Genomic DNA, 22,964 nt, shown 5'->3' with positions numbered 1-22,964 from the left:
AAGCATTGAAAACGGATTGATTTAGTGAGTTGTCCTTTGGGGGAAAAACAAAGAAGGAATTTCTGGTGGCCTTGAAATCAAAGGCTGAGATTTTGAAAATTATATTAGGAGTGAAAGCGATTGATGTGGACTATGTAGACTTTTGGGAAGTAGGGACTAGGAAGTCTCCTTAATTTGATTTTTTTTGGAGAGCAAAACTAATACATTAATCCAACAAGTACTTGAAAAAGTGAGATATACGAGAACATTTAAAAAAGGACTTGCCAACAATATAAATAAATAAATAAATAAATAAAATATATATATACACACAATGTTCTTGTAAGATTCTTTTTTCTCTGTTTCAGAAAACTACAAAATTAATCCACTTATAATTAAGCTTAAAAAATCTCAAATTAACACATATATACACAATGTTCTTGTCAGATCCCTTTTTTGGTCAGTTTCAGAAAACTACAAAATTAGTCCATTTATAATCAAGCTATAAAAAAAAGTCTGAAATTTTCAAGGTTTTAATGATCCGTTGAGTGTCATCTTAGTCGAAAATAACTGAGCCGTTGGATACGCTTGATGTGGTAAGATCGAACGGCTAAAAGAAAAAGCGTATTTTGTTTTTTGTTTGTACATATCGATGATTTGGTTAAATATAATTTTTTTTGGGGGGGGTAAAAAGGGCATAATAGGGCTATTTAAAGCTTCTGTTTACGGTTGGATCTGCCCGTCAGACGCAGAGCTAGGGTTCTCGCCGTAGCCGAGACAGAGGTGAACTTCTAGGGTTTTTTTTCAAAGGCTCCAGCTAGGTTTTCTGAGACAGGTTTTTGATCAGGTTTAGGGCCTCTCTCTTATTGCTTCCGTGCCACAGCTTCTGAGCTAAGAGTTAGGGCTTCTTAGTTAGGATTAGGTTTCTTGGCCCAGGATTTTTGAGCTAGTCAGGGCTTCGCCATCGACACTCCGATCTCTCGCCATGGGTTTCACCTCCTTTGCTGGCCGCGTCTTGTTCTCAGCAATTTTCATCTTCGCAGCTTGGCACAAGTAAGCTTTTTGTGTGTGTGTGTGTGTGTGTGTGTGTGTGTGTGTGTGGGAGGGTACGTGTGCGTCTTGCTTGTATCTGTTGACGCAAATGTGCGTGTGCGTCTTGCTTATATCTGTTGATGTTTGCATTTGTGGTGCTGGATCTATGTATTTTGTTGATCTATTGACTTTCATTGATCCATCCTTTACCTATCTGTGCACCGATCTGCTTTTTTTTTTCTGACGATTTGTCGAGGTCGTTTCCCTGCACAGTACCTGAAAGCTTGTAGCGACGGCCGCTCTAAGAGGGTTGCTGAAAACCGGAAAGGGTGGAGATCCTGTAAACATAAGAGTGAAAGGTTTTTGGAATGCCTCTATGGCACATCAGGACAAAGACTTTATTTTTTACCATGTTTTTTTTTTAAATTTATGGGATAGCAGGCATAAGTTTTCATCCAGTTGGGATAGGTGAGGCCTGTTTTGTAAGAGGGATTAACAGTCTGGGTTAAGTTCTACATACATGTGGTAGCCCCTGAAAGAGTCTTGAGTACTACTCAGGATCAAGCTGATATCTGAATAGATGCTTCTTTGACTTGTGAAATTATCTAGCTTGGTTTTATTCTGACTGTTAAATGCTTTGCGCGATAGACATAGCTTATTATGGGAATGTTTGATTTTGATGATGTGAATGGGGATGACATAGAATAATATAGTCTATGTCATGCGTGATAAAGTTGGTGATTTAAGCTTTGTGAGAAGACTCTCATGGAGTTGAGATCGCATGTTAGTTTTTGTTAAGGTTGGGAGATAACCTTGGTATATATGTTTGTGGACTTCCTGCATCAAATGCATTCTATCTATTTACATTTGCTGATGGCTGCATTTGGGGATTGTGATTGGCCTTTACAGAATCACTGATTTTGGTCATGACGGAGGCAGTGCTTTGAAAGCAATGGAGCCAAAGATAGGTGTGCTCAGGAATCATATAACATCTCTGGGCATCACTGTGCCAGAAATTGAGGTAATTCGTAAAGCCACGCAAACCTAGTGTTTTCTTGAATGATCGGCTCTTGGTTGAAGCTTATACAAAACATGCATGTATTCAAAACCTACAATTTAGTTTGCGGTTGCTCTTTGGTTTGTAGCTCAAACACCTGCTAATGGTAGCAATAGCTCTGGAAGGACTTGGTGGAATCCTTTTTATTCTTGGAACCAGTGTGGGAGCACATTTGTTGGTACATACAGAATTACTCTCATAAGTCTTGATTTGTGCCATATAGTGTGCTAAAATCTAAACTCTGCACCATGGTCTTTCTGCAGCTGATTTTCCTTGCTGCTGTTACACCTATAATGCATGACTTCTACAACTATGATATTTCCAGCCCAGAGTATGTGAGAGAGTTTATACAGTTTTTGAAGGTAAGCCCAGATTGCCTTTTTGATGCAACATGTACATGTACATGCCTTCCCCATTTTGCATGTCTTCAATGCATAGAATTTAATTACGTTTCATCTTGACACGTGAGTTGCTATTAAAAGGGTTTTGCTATGTTACTTTTCTGAAGTGTGCTTTATATGGATGCACCATTTGATTGTGTGTGTGTGTGTGTGTGTGTGTGTGAGAGAGAGAGAGAGAGAGAGAGAGAGCATATTTTACTGAACTTGACATGGGTGATGTGTGCAGAATCTCTCTCTTTTTGGAGGACTTCTATTCTTTCTGGGCATGAAAAACTATGCAGCCAAGAAGTCCAAGAAGAAGGTGGTGAAAGCCAAGGCTAATTGATGGCAGATGCCCGACTCAAAGTACCTGCCGCCTGTAATGTTTTTTTTGTGCTTGCTCTATATTGCCGGAGTCTCACAATTTTGCATCATTGTAGTTTTGTTCATTTTGGCTGCAGGCACAGTGCCACAAACTGGCAGCATTTGCTTTTTAAAGATTTATGCCAACATTTTTTAACTGCTGGTACTACTTATTGCCACAGTCAGTCGTTGTAGACAGGTCCTTTGTAGCTTTAAGGTGATGTATTGTACCTAGTTAGTTCTATTAGACGTGATTCTAATCAAGCTGTTTATTAGACAATCCGTAGGTGTGTTGTGTTGTAGAACCTGAACCAGCACAGCTCGTCAAACTTGTCAACACTTGGGAGTCTTGACAGTTTGTTTATGTATATAACTGTTCAGCGGCAAAAGGAAAGGGTCTGCTGCATTAATGGCAAAGAATATAAGAGGCATATGTGTGCTTGTTGTATATGCAAGTTATTTATTATAAGGGCTCTTTGACATGACACACGAGGGGAAATTTATGATATGCATCCCTCTAGTTTCTAGAATGAGAAATATAGTAACCATCACCAGGAATGAAAGAAATAAATTTCAAAGGTAAGGGCTCTACGATCCTTAACTTAAAACTAATGAGAAGTTAAATACAAATCAATCAAGTAGGGCCAGGCTATGCAATAGCTGAAGTCTCCAGGGTGAATGAGTGCTTCATGAAAAAAAAAAAAGCTTGTCCATGCTAGATATGGTGATGCTGTGCGTCTAGCATAAACTTCATCATGAACATTCTTTCATAGTCCCCAGATTATGGCATTTAAAGAAAGGTAAGCACCGGTTTGATGTATATGAGTACATCTTGTTGAGCATATTTCACATATTCAATGCCAATGTAAGCATTGGCAATGTTATCCATTATTTGTCGCGTGGGCACAAAACCATATTGTGCAGGGTGTAGACCGTCGTATAGGATGTTTTTCAAACGGTTAACCACCATTTTTGCAATCAGTTTGTAAAGTGCAAGCATAAAAGATTTATTGGTCTCCAATCTGGTAGCTTTTCACAAAGACATTTTTTTTTGGGAAATAAGCGAACCAAACCCTCTTTCCAAGAAGGGAGTACCCACCATTCTATCGTCAATAATCAAGACATTTTTTTTTGGGAAATAAGTGAATCAATCCCTCTTTCCAAGAAGAAGGGAGTAACCTCGATACTACCGTCAGGCCATCCTAGATTGGGGATTTCCATTTGCCCAAATTGTGTGGTGCATGGGCCATCCTAGATTGGGGATTTCCATTTGCCCAAATTGTGTAGTGCATGTTGTAGTCCTTCCATGGTGAATTCAACGTTCAAATCAGATGCTTGGGATATAATTTTATTTACATTGCGAAGCAACATGCGACACAGATCAATAATTCATTGAGTAGGTTCATTGGGGGTTGCAAAAAGGTCATTGAAGTAGCTATAAACTTTTTTTTTATAGTTGCTACCTAATGTTAATCCAATAATCATCCTAATTCTTAACTCTAAGAATGCATTGCAAAATCTTGGATGTAAGCCCTTGAAAAATCCTTAAGACAAGCAACTTGGATCTTTTAGAGGTTTTTGTATAGACTTGATCTGCCACTTTTGTAGCTCTTTCATGATTTCACAAGCCTGTCCTACACAATCGTGCGTGCGCGCGTGTGTGAGAGAGAGAGAGGGGGAGGGGTATAAACGTCGGAAGAATGCAACGTGAGGGCATATACGACCAACGGTGAGACTTGAACTTGGGTGGATCATGGCCTTTATAAGGACCCTCGCACTAGACTTACTATATATGTACATAAAAGTGTACAAAAGAGAAAGAGAGAGAGTATTTGTGTGGGGCAATAGTCTTGGCTAAGGTGAGGTGCAAAATGCTTAACTGTTTCTCATGTTCTTTCAAACTCCAAAATGCTAAGCTTTTAGTGAATGTTAATAACAAATGCAAAGGCCTATTGACACCTACCTTTCCACTATATTGATATAATTCTTTGTTTGCTGTTGGATGGTGGCAAATATAGACTACACTTCAAAAATTGGTCCAACTTTCTTGGAGTTAAATTGTGTAACATGCCTAATTTTTTTAAATATTATGTATCTCATAATATTTTGGAGATCTTTCTCCCATAGACTCAACCTAGCACCATCTTATCCCCATGGGTCTAACCTTCCATGCTCCACTAGACCTATAGAGCTGATGTGAATTCATGCACCTGTAATTAAAAATTTCACTTTACTCACTTAAAATAAGTTCACCCATGTCCTCTTATGTGAAAAATAATCCATATGTCCATATTGCATATCACAAGTAATGCATCAATGTCACATCATCATACAAATTTAGAACTAATATTCCTAACTAAAGTCAACCATCCATAAATTTATTCATAATGTTGCCTACACTTGGATTCACCTCAATTAAGGCCATTAGATTAGTCTTCTCTCTCTAGGAATTAATTCAACATAAGGTCTTTCATAAATTATTTAAATATAAGTTTTCCTAAGTTTAGGATTAGCCTATTCCAATCCTTAATTTACCTATGGTTCTAGGTAACAAGAAGGTTTTCTCAATTTATTAAGGTCTTTAAAAAGATTAGGAGAAAAATTTAAATTTGACTAAGGGTAAAGGATCAAAATTGATTAAATTACAAAAGAATAGGAAAAATGCCATTTTTAGGCAAAGGGTTTAATTATACCTTTAAAAATTGGCTTGAAAAAAGGGGAGGGACTTGTGTGTGGCAAATGACCTTCCCACCTCTTCAAAAGTCCACGAGTTTTTTTGAGGATCCCAAGATACTTGTACAATCCGAATCATCACTCCTTTATACTCAAATGATTACTTACAACCTAGGTAATGCAAACATATGACCAAGAGACAAGTGTGATACTAAAAACAATGCAAAAAGTACTCTCTCCTCTCAAGATAAAAAAGTACTCTCTCCTCTCAAGATAAAAAAAATTTATGGATTTATTATGAGAAGGGGTTATCATTTATATATTAAAATGATGGATGTACACTCTACATGTACCCTTAGTTCACTCAAGGTTAGTAGCTCACAATATTCCATACAACTCAACCTTAGACTTCATGCATTCACCCATTTTTCATGCTCTCAACCACTCTAACACCCCACTTAAAGATCCAAGATGCCCTTATCTCGTAAACTGGGGATAATCTTTTCTCAACTCTTCCTTTCTCTCAAGTAGTATCCCGAGTTGTTTGGGAAAAACTTCTATTTAATTTAATATTCTTTTAAGATCATGTTCCTAAGGTTTTCTTTGAGGTCCAAAACTACCTGTGGTTCTATTTCCACTTGACCTTGTGGGCAAGATCTCATTTAATATATGACTTAGATTTGACCTTGTGGGTGGGAAAAGCAACCTGCTCAATCATTCAATATATGACTTAGATCTAGGACATCTCTTCAATAAGCTCACAAGAAAAACATTGTGGATTTTCAAGTACGGAGGAAGTAAAAGTTCATAAGCTTTATCTCCAACTCTCTATGCAATCACATATGGTCCACAATATTAAGATCATAGTTTCTTGTACTTTCCCTCCTAGGAGAGTGAACTTTTTTTTGGGAGCATGGGAACATGCTCTAGTGGGACAAGGGTTAGGTCTAACCTTGGGTTAAGGTTAGGGTCAGGCAACCAAGGATCACACAGGGAAATGGAGAGTCAAGAGTCACTTGAGGGCCCTCCTATATAATAGGGGCATGGGGCACTCTCAAGGGATGTTCTCTTGTTGTGTAGAGCATTGTATCTACTCACTTGCCATTTCATGCTATAGAGCTATGTGCGTCTGGATTGAAGTTATATCTCTTGGTGGTATAGGACATCAAGGTTAGGTATGTGGTACTTCATTGTTTTTATGTGTGCACCCTTGGGCTTGGGGGTGGTTGGGTGGATGAGTATATGTTTGGTTTATGCATGTTTATGCATAGTGATTAGTTAGAGAGATCTTTAGGTTTATCAAACTCTTTGGTAGTCTATTTTAGATCGGCATATTGCTTTTGTCTATCCTAGGCAAATGTCCTCAATTATGTAGTATAACAGTCCTCCCTTTTGGAAGAGCAATTGTCCTCAATTTTGTAGTATAACCACACTGGTATCCTAGAATCACTCCATAAGTAAGATTTTGAATTCAGTCACAAAGAATGGTAAGCATGTCTATACAAAGTTGGATGAACTCACTCATAATCAACTTGCACCACATATTACTTTAGACTCACTCACACTCTTCCCTTGAATGCAAGTGGTTGGACTCACTCATTAACCATATTTTTCATGGAATGGATTAGACTCGCTCACAATCATTCTTCAAACGGAGTGGTTGGATTCATTCTCAACCTCCTTTCACATCATGTGCATAGTCATAAGAATAAAATGCTTAAATAGAGCAAATTGGTTTGACTTTGAATCTACAGAATAATTGAAACACTATATTCCAATTAATTAGTAGAAAAATGTTATATTTTTAAAAGGGAAATAAAAGAAACTTGCCAAAATATCAACTATGACTAATAAATTGCAACAAAATAACTAAAAAAGTGTAAATATTTGATACAATTATTGCAATGAAAAAGTTTATTCAAGAAAGTGATACAAATTGAACTAACTTAATAAAAAATCTTGAATTATATTCAGGAAAATCAATTGAAAAGAAATACTAATATAAATTCCATAATCTTGTAGCCAACATAACACCAATAGGAATGACAATCCTTTGGGGTAGCTTGGATTTTAAGGAATCCAAAGAAGCCTAAAATTCTTCATTACTAAAGGATAGAATCGTCTTTAATGCTATATCCTCATATTATTTTAAAATGCTCAATGATATGGTAAAATTGAATATTCAAATTGTCGATGGAAATCATGACAAACCAAATCTTATGATGGCAGGACCAAATTGTACTCCACTCCTTGCTTTCATTACCATAAAAAATACAAAGCAAAAGTTGATATAAGTATGTGTTGTCATAGAAATCTAGGCCACCAAACCAGAGACATTCCATCATAGCTTGCTAAAGATGTGAGGTTTGATGAGAGTTATGTGGGGACAAGCGTGTCATATTGATTGTACCCGAAAAAATTGTGTAGGTTTGGGACTTTTGCTGAAGTGTACATTAGATATTTGTAGTCAAAATTAAGAAGAGAGAAAAGAAAAAAGTGCAAGCCGAATTTTGGTATTCCCAGTTTTGAATTGGCAAATCCAAGATAGTGTGAGAATTGGCAAAGTGAGCTTCGAAAAGGATTTTTGACACTCCCAAAGCTTCAACAATTTTCATTTTCTTTATTCCTTTCTTCCTCTTCTTTCTTCCTTTCTTCTTTTTTTCATGGGCTAGTATAGTGCTACCACATCGTGGGTTTAATCCCACATAGCATTTTTGAAGCTAGTTGGGAAGGGTATATACGGTAGAGAGAGTCCTTTCTTTTCCCTTGTCTCTTTACCTGTGAGCTCCTGTCTCTAGAGACACGAGCTCATGAGTGTGTGCCATTGAGCTGGTGTCTATTCACGGGCGTGGCGTTGTACTCTGCTATGGGCAATGATGCTGGTGTCTATCAAAACAGGCATGTGGTTATGCTACTCGGTGAATGTGCCGATGTTGTATCTACATGTGTTACTAAATGTTCTCTACTAGCTATGTTGTCTATCGTTGTTGCTCTGCTTCCGATGGGTGTGTAGTTGTCCTCCTGCTATGCACGTGTGTGACTAGAGTGCATTTGGCCTTGTGCTCAGTTGACTGTGTCACTCGTGCATTTGGCCTTATGCTCAGTTGACAGCGTTGCTCGTGCGTTGTCACACTTCCTAGGATGTATGAGTGCCCAAACCACTAGCTCTTTTGCTAAAGCTACCGAAGTGTACCCAAGCTCTGATATAAATGTTACGGAGATGCATGAGCTCGAAATCATATGTGAGAAAGAAACATGAGTCTGGGTACAAAATTTTTCCCTCTAGGGTTTTCTCTTAGAGTTTTAATAATTTATTACTTTTAAATATAGCTTACAGCTCTATTTTTACAATTGCTTGCTTTTCAAGCTTCAATTACAAAAATCAAATAATGTATTTCCATATACAATCTTGTCCATAAAGTACCTTAAATAATGTATTTCCATAACAAGATCAAACCAATCTAATGACGTTATATAATCTCTAATGGCATTATAAGAAAATTCTACCAAATGTAGATAATTAATCTATCTCCTAAATTCTTGTCCATAGTACGCTCAAAGAATATCTTTGATTACCTTGTTTACCCTCTGTATCTGGCCATTGGTTTCTAGATGATAGAGGCAGTACTAAGATCTAGAGAGGTATCTAATGGCTTTGAAGAAAGCAGACTAAAAGCAAGATGTAAACTTAGCAACTAGATCACTGACTATTCTTCTAGATAATCTATGGTGTAGCAACATCAAGTGAAGCGTAGGCCCTTTTCACAAGAATTAGATGAGAAACTTTTGTCAAATGATGCTCGACTAGGATGGAATTATATCCTAAATTAATTGATGGTAATCTAGTAATGAAATCCATACTTATGCACTCCCATTTCATGTGCGGAATGTCTCGGAACGGCCCTAGTTGAGATCTATGAAGTGCCTCGGGGAGTTCTCTACATGTATATCACATCGTGCGTTCAAGGCCTATATCTAAAACTCCTTATCTATAGATTTTGCATATTTAAAATTAACCATTTTTAAATATAAATGTGTAACTTTAAAAAAATCCTATTAATGGTGCCCTTTTGTAAATAAATAAAAAATTTTCCTTTTGTTGAACTTAGGTGATACATTACATACTTTATAAGTGAACCCCTCGAGTGAAGTGCCGCTTTGATATCATTATCCAATGTGTCTGTTTGAGGTATAACATTTTGCGGCATGCCTACATCTCATGATTTCTTTTGAAAGAAAAGACTCTTCTGAAATATAAAGAAGAATATTTCTTTTATTTTCTCAAAATTTTTATTACACTTCTAGAGAAAAGTCTCAATCCTAAGATCCAAAAAGTTAGAAACAACGATATCAGCCTACAATTACAATTTTTCTACTAGGGAGATACACACTAAGATGATTAAGCTTGGCTAAATATTCATGGAAGGTAAAGAGGCTTCTACCATGGATCCCATATTCATTTACAAAATCCAAAATTTTCATAATCATAACTAAGTTTATATTCGAGGCATAATGTGGAAGATAGTCTATGTCTATCACCATAATAAACTTCTCTTTATCCTCGTCCCACTGGTGATACCACATGAACAGGTACTAACAAGGTTGCTTGAAGTAATATCTTCTATAACTGAGATAAAAAGTAATATCTTCTATAACTGCTTGAAGTAATATCTTCTATAACTGAGATAAAAAGTCATGGCTACCATTACTCGATCACTAGCTAAAAGCTCAAATATAACTTGTATTGCTTGTCATTCTAGGGAAGAAGATAAGTTTTGGGCCATACTGCACTTTTAATCATTATTCAAAAAGATAATATTTTTACAAACAAAAGACAAGATAATATATATTTTATTCCAAAAGTTTTATTTGAATGTAGTGAAAGTGGACATTAGGTTATCCAATGGGAGAGCCACGATGTCTCGTCAAGCTTGCGATGGCTTACATTGCTTCGAATATGAATATGGTGTATATTGTTTCAAATCCTACTTTATTATTTAGATATTATATTCATATGATGCATATGAGTTTATTTGTGGAGGCATGTGAAGGTATCACGTAGGTTCATGGATTGTCGTGTGGATGTCATCCATAGGGTGACACAACCGATAGAAGTGAATCCTAGGATTATTTGGCACTTGTGTAGAGGTGGATGTGAGACATTCAGGGCTCCTCTAGTCATCACAATGGTCTAGGAGTGTTCAAGCTCATTGGTGCATGTTGTTTTGGTCTCTACGCATCATGGTTGTGGTGTGAGGAGATTTATGATGTTGATGTGATACTGATGTGTTACTTGTGATATGTGATATGGATATATTGATATATGATACGAACATATCGATATGTGATATGGACATATTGATATGTGATATGAACATATTGATATGTGATATGTGATATGAACATATTGATTAATCATGTTATGAAAAGAGCTGTATGATGTATGTTTTAATGAAACTATTATTTTTCATAGGAGGCCATGTGTGAACTTATTTTAAGTGGTATTTGTGAGTAAAGTGGTAATTTTAATTATGGGTGCGTGAGTTCACACCAGTTCCATAGGTCCACTAGAGGGCGGACGGCTAGACCCATGAGATTGGATGGGGGTAGGGTGAGTCTATGGAGATAAAATTTCTTCTTAATCGAGCAGCCATGACATCTTTTGAGCCTTGCAAAGCCACTCGATGTGACTCACTTGTGAGAATTAATCAAAATTTTGAGCAAGTCGGATTTCTCTAGCCACACATATCGTGGCAACTTCTTCTCAAGATCTTCCCTTCCTTTAGGTTATTTCTAATCTTGATTCCATAATTCATTCCATTAAACTTCAAGTAAAGTCCTTTGCATCCTCTTTAAGGTATTAAACCCAAGGGTAAAGCCCTCAGTAATACCTTTCAAAGAAAGGATCTAGCTTTACTAGAGGGAGATTAGAGTTCCACATGTTCTTCCACCTACTACCCCAAATTTCAATAACCTCTATTAAGATAAAACACATTGTCCTCAATGCAAGTCATTTTAAGACATAGGATTTTGGTAATGGGATTCTCTAGAGGTGGAGCCATTCACCCACTATTGCCAATCCTTGAACCATTTTTCGTGCCTTCTTACATCTAAAATTTGTGCCTAAACCAATATAACATTTACTACATGCAACTCACAGCTTGAGTTGTTATTCCTCTCTCCATCCTAGAGATCTTCCAAATGCACCACAGATCTTTTGTTTAACCATACTAAGTGGTGTGAAAGAAATCCTTCACCTTACAGAGTGGTGTGGATATTTCTTTTTAAGGATTGAGTAGAAAATTGTAAAAAGGTGTATTCCTAAATTTCAAGGGGGCAAGAGAGAATAACTTATCCTTCAGTTGTCCCTTAAATAACATCTAGTCTTAGTCCACCTTTTAAACAAGTAATAGAGACTAGGGTTGACTGAATCCCACAAATCTACGAAATTGAGCAACTAGTCTAGCCCTAGAATGGACATGCATTTCCAATATACCCAGACCTCAAACCTTTTTAAGGTGACAGACTCTATTTTAGGCCAACCAATGGCAAGTCTTTTCATGGGTAGTATTCCTCCATAAAAATGCCTTAATGGGGGTTCATAACTTCAAGCAGTGGCATTTTTATAAAAGTCCAACAAGGGACAAAAAAATGAATATAAGCTTGAATGATATGATTAGTCTTCATAACTCTAACAAGAAATGTAAGAAACACAAAATCCCATTTTCTCAATTTTGAAGACACTTTATCGATGACCCATTCAACCAACTATTTATTAGAGGCAACCGTATTTACTCATAAGACAACTAAAAAGTCTAAAGACATTCATTTTTTCTACAACTTCATAGCCCCATTTGGAAAGGTAAAAAGAATCCTTAATCCAATAACTCTAGGTTTTTAGTACACCCCAATTTACAAATAGATTTTTCACACATTCATTTCTCTCTCTCTCTCTCTCTCTCTCTCTCTCTCTCTCTCTCTCTCTCTCTCTCTCTCTCTCTCTCTCTCTCTCTCTAACACACGTCAGCGCACTCGTGCGCACACACACACACACATCTCACTCTCTCTTTATACATAGATATGTACATACTTATATATAAATAGATAAATATTAATACTAGTATAAATATAAATATATGTATAGATAGATACACACACACACACATACATACATCTCTCCACATGCATACCTATACAAAAGAAAATAAATAGTAATACTAAATATAAATATAAATGCAAGAGAGAGAGAGAGAGAGAGAGAGAGAGAGAGAGAGAGAGAGAGAGAGAGAGAGAGAGAGAGAGAGAGAGAGAGAGAGAGAGAGAGAGAGAGCATGTGGTGGAAAACCAAGGGCATGAACATTAGAACAACAAGAGAAAGCACACTCAAAGAAAGGAATAAAGAGATGATAAAAAGAAAAAACAAGATGAATGAAATTCATTGTTTTTTCTTCCATGTCATTTCTCTTTCTTTGTTGCCTTTGTAGCTATGCCTTTGTGTCCTAAGTCAAGACTTAACCAAAATTTTTGTTTTCATGATCCTTAGGCTTTTCTTGTATTTGTGCTTGTGATCTTATCAACACCAATCACTTCACTTTTTACCTTGGTTCTACCACCTTCTTTGCATCTGACATTAGTAGATTAAGAGGTGTGGGTGGGCCTTGGGCCATGTGATGGTTATGAAGTGAGTGAAGTAGATTTTTGTGTTGGACAATCCCAATGGAGATGGCTCACTCCACACTCTTTACATATGCAATGTTATTATGCTTGTTGCATCCTGTATGGGCATTCAATAATCTTATGAATTATATTGCACCTAAAATACTCCATTGGTTTCCTAAAACATCCATTGATTGCTTCATGTTTGGGCATTCAATAATCCTATGATTTATATTGCACCTAAAACACTCCATTGGTTACATGAGACAACCTTCTCTTTCATCAATCCAAAATATTCCTATCTTGCCCTTGCTTGTCATACCTGCTACCACTTGATTGCCCCACTATGTTGGCTACTAGTGTCTTGTTGGGTCATTGAGAGAAACTAGGGGGCATAATTGGTGCTCTTTGGGTACTTGTTGCAAACATCCCCCTTAGTTAACAACCATTCTCCCTTGCCAACGGCTCATTAAAGGGTGTAATGGTCCCTAGCATGGAGTTGTGGGCTACCTTCTTGCCCTCCCCATACATCCAATTTAGTGTATCATTATTTCCCATCCAATTGCATATTTGATGATAAAACCTCTTGGTTCTTGAGCAAAGACACTCATTTACCACCACATGCTTTTTGCTACAAATCGTACACCACAAAACATCATGTCATGTTGCACCTTAGTAGAATTGGTTCCACTTACTTCGTGCTATTCTTGCATTGCCATCATTAGCTCCGATTGTGTTAGCCATTGTAACCTATGACTAAGTATCCTTCCATTCAACTTGCTTTTGGCCATTCCACCAAAATAACAAATTGGAAGCAATCATCAAGTGTTGCCAAGACTTCTACGTCTTCCATCCTTTGTACCTTATTGTTAAAGCCTTGCCTTGATCAGTGTTCGAAAAAAACCCGGGTATAGTGTAATTTGCACTTGCAGATTTTTAAAATTACCTTCAAATTTGAAACTTAAGGGTACAAAAACCTGCATATTTTGAGGGTTTGTAGAACAAAAACCTTCAAATTTTAAAATTTTTCTTTATAAATAATTTCACAATTTTTAGATGAAGATTTTTTACTTTTTGGAAAAATAGTTTTTTTCGAACACTGGCCTTGATGGCTGGTTACAATCAGATCCAAATGGCCCAGAAGATCCAAACGTCTCCTCCTGCAGGTCGGCCAGGAGAGCCGCCTGGTCGGCCAGAGCCTCTCTGTGGCTACTGTCGCCAACAGCAGCATTGATACATAGCAGCAGCGCCTTCTGTTGGTTGCTGAGTCTGGCGTTGCTTCCAGCTCTGCGGCTGCTGTCACCAGCAGCAGCGTTGATACATAGCTGCGTGGCCTTCTGTTGGTTGCTGAGCTGCCCGCTATGCTCACCAGCGTGTCTGAGAGACGCTCAGTTGCGTGAGTTTGCTTACAGTGCGCTCAAAGCACTGCTCCTCCTGCAGCGCAGCCAGTCTGCTCTCAAGGGTGTGTTGAGCTGCCCGCTGTGCTCACCAGCGTGTGCCTGAGAGACGCTCAGATGAGGATTACCCAACTCACTAAACATAGGAAGATACATGTCCATGAACCAATGGCTTCTTTTATTATATGTAGGGGCACTTTTAGCTCATGGGCTTAGAGATAAAACTCCCACTAGAACAGAGCTAATACCTCTCGTGCTTCAGAGTGTGGAGAACGCTGATGACACTTAGATGCAAAGGAAGGTGGGTGGGTTGGTGGGTATATAGGAAAACACTCCTACAAGTTAAACAATCATCACAGAGCCAACCTGGCATGTGATGATACCACTTCAAGAACATAGCCTCACATAATTACCTCCGAGAATGACTTGGTGTGTGCTCACACTAGTCTCAACTATGATCAAGCCTTTGTTATCCAGTGCTAATATTTGCCTCGAAAAAAGAACCTCCAGCCCTCGATGTTCTTGCTAAGCTTGGCAATAACAGCTTTCTCTGTCTTTAGGATATCTTTCTGAGCTTAGCAGTAGCAACTTTCTTTGCCTTTAGGGTGTCTTTCTGATTGGAATGTCTCCTTCACCCTTGCATTGGAAAGTTTGTCCACAGTTTTGATCAGAATGTTCAAGGCTGTGTCTTCAGCAACTTCTAGTAGTAGGATAAATGTTCTTTCATCAACCTTTCCATGCATACATTTAATTGTTTACACATTTGTTTATCACACATGGATTCAAACTGTTTGCATAGATGCATTTCACTAGTTTCTTTATGCATGCATTCAAATTGTCTGTAAATTTATCAATCTTGGATAGATTTAGATCATTCTTGCTAAACATTCATCAAGATTTGCTTGCAACTGCCTTGATTGTAGAAAGATTCACAACTATTTTGCTTGTTTGTTAGATATCTAGCGAGATCTGTCAATTCTTGCAACTCTGATGTATAGCAGTTAAATCCCTTGGTGTAAATGATAAACCATTGGCTTGCCAATGATCGCTGTTCAATTCTAAGAGGGATTGTTATACCTTTGAACTTTCTTGCAAAGATCAACTTGCTGGACATTTTTTTCTTGCACAAAAACAAGAAAATCAAGAATAGAATGAAGTTTAGGGTAAAGATCACTTTTATCGATGTAAAGTGTTGTACCAATCTTATTTTAAACACTTAAGTTCTTCACTTTGCACTGTTTTATTGATAATCTTTATGGATTTTCTTCATAATCTTTGCACTACCTGTCATTTCAAAGAACTCGGCACAGCTACATAAAACTTGCACAAACTTCAAGAAACTACACACAAACTTCAATGAACTGGAGTAATCTTCAAATTTTTACACAAGATCTGTCAATTGTTATAATAATCTACACCATAATTCTGTTCTGCACAACAATCTGTACTCTACATAATACTTTGTATAAAAATTTAAAAACTGCACAATAATCTTGATGTCTGCACAGCAAATTGTACTCTGCATAAACTTTGTAATTTGAATATTCTGCACAATCTACACCAATCTTTGAAACTGCAATGAATTCTTTTACAAAAGTACTTAGAAACCAAGCTTCTTGTAAATCTACTCCAAGAACTCCAAGATTTTGGAAAATAGAACAGAAATAGAGGCTTAATGGATTAATAATTGGAACTGTAAGCTCTCTAAGCAAGATAATGCAAGAAAATCTCTCAGTTTTGGTTGCTGAAATCTTTGTAAACTCTAATTCAAAAATTAAAAAAAATCAAGATCAAGAAGTTCAAGAAACGAAATAGTAAACTGAATTAGGGTTCAGAAAATAGTGTTTAATATAAACTCGAAAATGATTAACAGAAATCTCTTTGTTAATCCTGTCAAACAAGAAATTAGCAAATCTGAAAATTGTGTGAAAATCAATTCAAAAATGATTAACACTAATCACTCTCTAAGCAAGGACCCAAGCCAAAGGCTTTGATACCAATGCAATGAAGGAAACCTAAGGATTGCACTCATCATTAGCATGGAGTACACACATGTCCCACTCATCATAGGGAGTAGCACCTATTGCACTCAATAATGGAGTACACATAGCTTCTCGAAAAGGAGAAGTCCACCATTGAAACTCTAAGATCCAAAGAGTAAGAATACTCAAGAAAGTATAATGATCAAAAGGGTGCAATGTCCATAACCCCTATGCCTCATATAGGGTCCCCTAAAAGTACACATGTAAATGTCCCTAAGCCCAAGTGTCTAGGCCCCATTCCCCATATGCATGTGCACCCAAACCTACTTCATTACATAAGTGATCTTCTATCACTTACACTTCCTACCATAATCTAAATCAAGCCATACATCTTTACTTGACCTCCTTCATATCAAACTCCATAGTCCTTTATTTTTTTCACATATTTTAACACTCTCTTGGCTACATTCTAATGAGTTATTTTTGGATTTATTAAAGTTGATTTACAATGTAGGTAGTGTCTAGCCTAGTAATGCATTGTCAAAGAACCCACCAAGCCTTTATAAAGTTGAATCAAAATTTTTACCTTTTGGATCATTCCATATAGCTTACCATTCACCTCCATTGATGTTGTAACTAGTTTACGTATGTACATTTTGCACTTATTTACTACATACTTTGATTATGACGAAGAATATTTTCTCACCTCAATTCCTCCTAAGATATAGTGAATTGGACCAATATTCTTCATCTCAAATTCTCTAGCCATTGTCATGTCATGAATGCTACTTGTCACTCATGATCAAATCATCTATCTAGAGTAAAACCAAACAAATGTTGTTACTTTTCTTCTTGATATACAAAGAGAATGATCACCATGTAAATCTATGAATCATGAATTTGTCGATTGTGTCCTTCCATGAGCTTGGTGATTGCTTTGTTTAAGCCATATAAAATGCTTCTCTTTAACCTCCTATAAACAAGATTCTATTCAAGAATGCATTTGAGATATTATACTAATAAACATTCCAACTATTGATTTTTGCAAAAGATAAGACAAAGTTGATTATATTTATCTTCACTTACACTATATATAAGCCTTCTCATAATCACTTGCACTATATATAAACGTTCCCATAATCACTCTAGGTGTCTAAGCATAACCTCTTGCAAGCCTTTCCTAATTTCTTTTAATTAATCCTTCTTTTTATTTCAACTTATAAATAAACATACATATAATAGATTTCTTACCTTTTGTTAGCTCCATAAGATCCCATGTCTAATTTGTTGGAATTAGGGTTGCAGGAATGCACACACAACTTCAAGAAGATGAGGAAGCTTGAGCACAACACTGTAGTGTATTATGAGTGCCAAAAATAAAAGATGACCAACCCTAAAAGATAATGGGCGTATATACAATGCACGGGGGAAAAAACCTCCTAGTGAGGGAAAAAGTGCCCCGGCGGTCCTAAGTGTGTTCACACACATCACTACTATAATATGGTAACAAATCCCCCCTGGAGTGATGCGGTGAACAAGAGCTAGCACTCATGTATAGGGAAGTGTCTAGCTATGTGGACGAATCCACAAAAGGGAGTAAGCCCAAAGCTTTGCGAAAAGCTTCGAACTTCTCACGAGGCAGAGCCTTTGTGAAAAGGTCTGCAAGGTTATCCTGTGTTGGCACATAAGCCAAACTGATCTCTCTTGCAGAGAGTCTCTCCCTGACATAATGGTAGTGTACCTCAATGTGCTTCGTACGAGCATGGAACACTGGGTTCCGCGCAACTGCCAATGCGCTCTGACTGTCAGTGAAGATGGTGGTGGCAGATGGCTGCCCAACACCCAAATCAGCCATAAGGCGTTTGAGCCACACACACTCAACCGTAGCTGTGAAAGCTGCCCTGTACTCAGCTTCACAACTAGAAGTGGCCACAGTAGGCTGCTTCCTGCTCAACCATGATATGCATGAGCTTCCAAGCATGAAGCAAAAACCACTCGTGGACACGCGTGTGTCATAACAACCAGCCCAGTCAGAATCTGAAAAAGCATGTAAATCTGGCGGCAATGATCCCCCCTTGGGATAAAACAACCCAAGATGCCGAGTACCACTCAAATAGCGAAAGATACGCTTCACTGCCTGCCAATGCTTAATGCCTGGGCGATGCATAAATCTGCTCACCTGTGAGACTGCAAACTGAATGTCTGGCCTCGTAATGCATACATAAATGAGGCAACCAACAGCTGTCTGATAGAGTGTGACATCAAAGTGATCTCCAGCATCATGAAGACTCAACTTCAAACCTGTCTCCATTGGAGTAGCAATAGGCTTGCAGTCTTCAAGGCCAAATCTCCGCAACAATGTTTCAATATACTTTGTCTGACACAAAGCAATACCTCCATCACACTGCTTAAATTGTATCCCCAAATAATGATGCAAATGCCCCAAATCTGACATCTCAAAAGAGGCATTCAAATCAGCCTTAAAATCAGCAATATGACTCTCATTTGGTCCTGTGAGCAGCATGTCATCGACATAGAGAGCAATGATTAGATGTACACCATCCACACGTTTAACATACAAAGTGCTTTCTGTTGGACTATTCTGAAACCCATGTGCAGTCAAATATGCATGTATTTTTTCATACCAAGCTCGTGGAGCTTGCTTTAAACCATATAAAGCCTTTTTTAACCTGCACACTTTGTTTTCCTGCCCTCTTTGAACAAAACCACGAGGCTGCGATACATACACCTCCTCATGCAAATCTCCATTTAAGAACGCAGTCTTTATGTCCAGCTGATGTACATTCCAACCATTATGAGCTGCTAATGCACAGATGCTACGAACAGTGGTCATACGACATGTGGGAGCAAAAGTCTCATCAAAATCAATGCCCTTCTCTTGAGCATAACCTTTTGCAACAAGCCTAGCCTTATGGCGATCCACTGTGCCATCAGGCTTACGCTTCAATTTGTATACCCACTTAGTGCCAATGGCCTTCTTGCCAGGGGGCAAGTCACATAAAGACCATGTACCATTCTTCATAATAGCATCGTATTCTGCTTGCATAGCAGCCATCCAATTTTCTGAACTTTGTGCCTCATCAAATGAAACAGGCTCACTTTCATCGCACATACTAGAAACAGCCAATGCATAACAATCTGACGCATAAGAGGCACCATGAGAGCCAGAACGAGTGCGACTAGACAAAGGGGCATCCAACTTACTGTCACGCAAAGTCTGCACCAGCCATCTAGGCATATTCCTAGAGCCCTCAATCTCTTGTCTCTCATCCTCAAGTGCATCATGCACATCTGCATCAGATATAAGCTGATCTGTGCCATCATTTAAAACCTGCATAGGCTGAAAAACTGCCTCATGAGGTATTGCACTTGACTGTGCACCACTGAAAAGAGGCAACAATGTATCATAGACATCACGTGAGCTGATATCTGTCTCCTTAGTACATGAAACCAAGGGCTGAACTGCATCTTCCACAAATACAACATCACGGCTAACCAAAATGCGCTTTGTCTGTGGATGATACAAACGATAGCCTTTGCTCTCAGCACTATATCCAACAAAAATACATTTGACAGCTTTGTCATCCAATTTTCTGCGATGTTGCACAGGCACTAATGCATATGCCAGGCAACCAAAAACACGTAAATGGCCAACAGATGGCTTGCGGCTATGCCAAGCCTCATATGGAGTGACAACCTGTAATGCTTGGTGGGACACCTGTTTAGTACATAAGTGGCACACATGACAGCCTCAAGCCAAAAACCATGTGGTAGACTTTGACTCTTAACCATACATCTTGCCATTTCCATGAGAGACCTGTTTTTTCTCTCAGCCACACCATTTTGCTGTGGTGTATACGGCACTGTACATTGGTGTTTTATCCCACGCTCAGCCAGAAATGCATTAAATTCTGAAGACATATACTCCCCCCCTCGATCTGAACGGAGGGTGCCCATCTTACTTTCTGACACATTTTCAGCCATTACCAAAAACTGTTTGAAGCACAAAAACACTTCGGACTTTGCCTTCAAAGGATATACCCATGCATGCCTGGTAAAATCATCAATGAAAGTCACGAAGTAAAGGTAGTTTCCAAATGATGGAGTTTGCATGGGACCACAAACATCACTGTGAACAAGCTGCAATCTGCGTTCAGCTCTCACTGATCCATCTTTGGGAAAGGAAGCACGCTGCATTTTACCCAATATGCAGCCCTCACAAACATGCTTGACAGGTGCCTCAAGCTTAGGCAAAGAAGACACCATTTCAGATTTCTGCAGGCGCAGCAAACTTGCAAAATTCAGATGACCAAAACGTGCATGCCACAGTTTTGCATCTGAAATAGCCTGCGTATCCATAATAGCACATGCTGAATCCTCTACACATTTGCCATCCATATTGAGCTTATACAGCCCTCGACATAGTGAACCAGATGCTACAATGATGTCACCACAAGAGAGATCATGAACAGTACATCTGTCATCCACAAATTTTACAACCAAACCTGTTTTGGCAAATGCGGAGACTGACAGCAGATTCTTTTTGATCCCTGGCACATACAATGCATCAAAAAGTGTAAAGGTGTTGCCATTTGCAACATTCAGCACAATCTGTCCAACTCCTTCAACGGGATAAGAGGAGTTATTGGCACAAGTGACAGTATTCCCTGTGGGAGCAGACTCAAGGAAAGTGAATAAACTGCGCTGCGAGGTGATATGCTTAGTGGCACCACTGTCAAAGTACCATACATCTGAATCTACTGCAGACATACATGTGTCATGCAAAGATGGGTCATAACTGCACTGCGCATTGAATGCCCATTCTGTATCTAGCACAACATTAGCAGATTCATTGTTAGAAGGAGAGGCATCTGCAACAGCCATACCAGCCTCTTTCTTCTTAGCCTCTTTCGCAGCCAGCTTAGGACACGCTTTGATGACATGATCATTTCCCTTACAGTACTTGCAAAATGTCTTCTGTTTGTCACCCTTCTTCTCATCTTTGTCTTCCTTCTTTGGTTGCGCAGCATTTGCAGATTTCTGCTTACTAGAAGAAAAGCCAGCGTTACCTTTCCCGCTTCTCTGACTAGCAACGAAAGCTTGATCTGCGACACGCATAATATTCCTGTTTTGCCTTGACTGGTCTTCTTGCAGCAAAACAGAAACTAACTCCTCAAATGATAAGGCATTGGGATTGCCTTTCATCATCAAGCGAAGAGTGGAAGCAAAACCCTGATAAGAATCTGGTAGACCATTCAAAACAGTCTGCACAAGTGAACTGTCTGACAGGATTTCATCTGCAGAAATGAGCTGCTCTTTGAAATCCTTGATCTTTGTCAAAAAGCTATCCATAGAATCACCTTCGTTCATATGCTCACTCTCCAACTGTTTTCGGAGATAAGCAACACGAGCCTCATTTCTTGCCTGATACAATGTGGCAAGTACATCCCAAGCATCCTTAGAAGTCCTGCAGGAGCGAATATGTGGGATAATGGTACGTTTGACAGACAGCGCAATCAAGGCATGAGCCTGCGCATCTCTACCATCCCAACGAATCTGCTCTGCTGAAAGTGGTGGTTCTCGAACAGCTGCTACAGCACTTGTGCCTGCACCATCATCAACAGTACCTGTTTCTGATGTGTTTGCAGCATTCCCAGCCACAATAGGACGTGCATCAATACCCTGCACAATGTTCCATAACCCCTTTGCTACCAATACATGTCGCATCATATATGCCCACAATGGATAGTTGGTGCCATCCAACTTATCCTCAGCAGCCAACATGCGGAATACATCATTGTTGTCAGCCATGGCCAATGACTGTACTACTAGATGTAAATGCTGTCTGTAAGAGGTAAACCTGTATAAAATCGACCTGTGCTATGTAGCACAGCCCAAAACAGACGAATGGGCACCTGTCCTGCAGATTTTAATCTTGACAGAAAATCTGCACAGTAGGACGATTTTGCCTGCGCAGTACTTGGAATGCAAAAACGGAGGGCGAAATGACTTCAGATCAAAATTCTGAAACGAACGAGCCCTATGGGCTCACCCACGGCATATACTAACCTGCAGACGCTCGTAAAACCTCGTCGCAATCGGAGGAGATGAAGCGGCAGGTGCCGGTGATGCTGCCCGGGAGGAGGAAGCCTGCTCTGATACCAATTGTTGGAATTAGGGTTGCAGGAATGCACACACAACTTCAAGAAGATGAGGAAGCTTGAGCACAACACTGTAGTGTATTATGAGTGCCAAAAATAAAAGATGACCAACCCTAAAAGATAATGGGCGTATATACAATACACGGGGGAAAAAACCTCCTAGTGAGGGAAAAAGTGCCCCGGCGGTCCTAAGTGTGTTCACACACATCACTACTATAATATGGTAACATAATTCTTGTGAAAGGTATGCATCTCTTCATCCA

General features: G+C 38.6%; 1 protein-coding gene across 3 annotated transcripts; it reads left to right on the top strand.

Annotated features, from left to right (window-relative positions):
* Window positions 1-665: 665 nt before the first annotated feature.
* LOC147633467 (uncharacterized) lies at window positions 666-3,259 on the top strand. 3 transcript variants are annotated; one of them, XM_086806551.1, is made up of 6 exons: window positions 672-1,032; window positions 1,921-2,032; window positions 2,157-2,246; window positions 2,332-2,430; window positions 2,696-2,827; window positions 2,910-3,259. In XM_086806551.1, the coding sequence occupies exons 1-5, from the start codon at window positions 965-967 to the stop codon at window positions 2,792-2,794; spliced, it is 468 nt and encodes a 155-aa protein (XP_086662677.1). In that variant the 5' UTR covers window positions 672-964; the 3' UTR covers window positions 2,795-2,827; window positions 2,910-3,259. The 3 variants fall into 3 exon arrangements, with proteins under 3 accessions (XP_086662676.1, XP_086662677.1, XP_086662678.1); XM_086806552.1 differs by having other exon boundaries at window positions 2,696-2,814; window positions 2,910-2,990; XM_086806550.1 differs by having other exon boundaries at window positions 666-1,032; window positions 2,696-3,259.
* Window positions 3,260-22,964: the final 19,705 nt, after the last annotated feature.

The sequence above is a fragment of the Cibotium barometz genome, chromosome 12, assembly GCF_041138505.1.
Source record: "Cibotium barometz isolate CiBa-2024 chromosome 12, ASM4113850v1, whole genome shotgun sequence".
Lineage (NCBI taxonomy): Eukaryota > Viridiplantae > Streptophyta > Polypodiopsida > Cyatheales > Cibotiaceae > Cibotium > Cibotium barometz.
The sequence above is the reverse complement of the archived record's forward strand: the minus strand, read 5'-3'. Positions and strand labels throughout refer to the sequence as shown.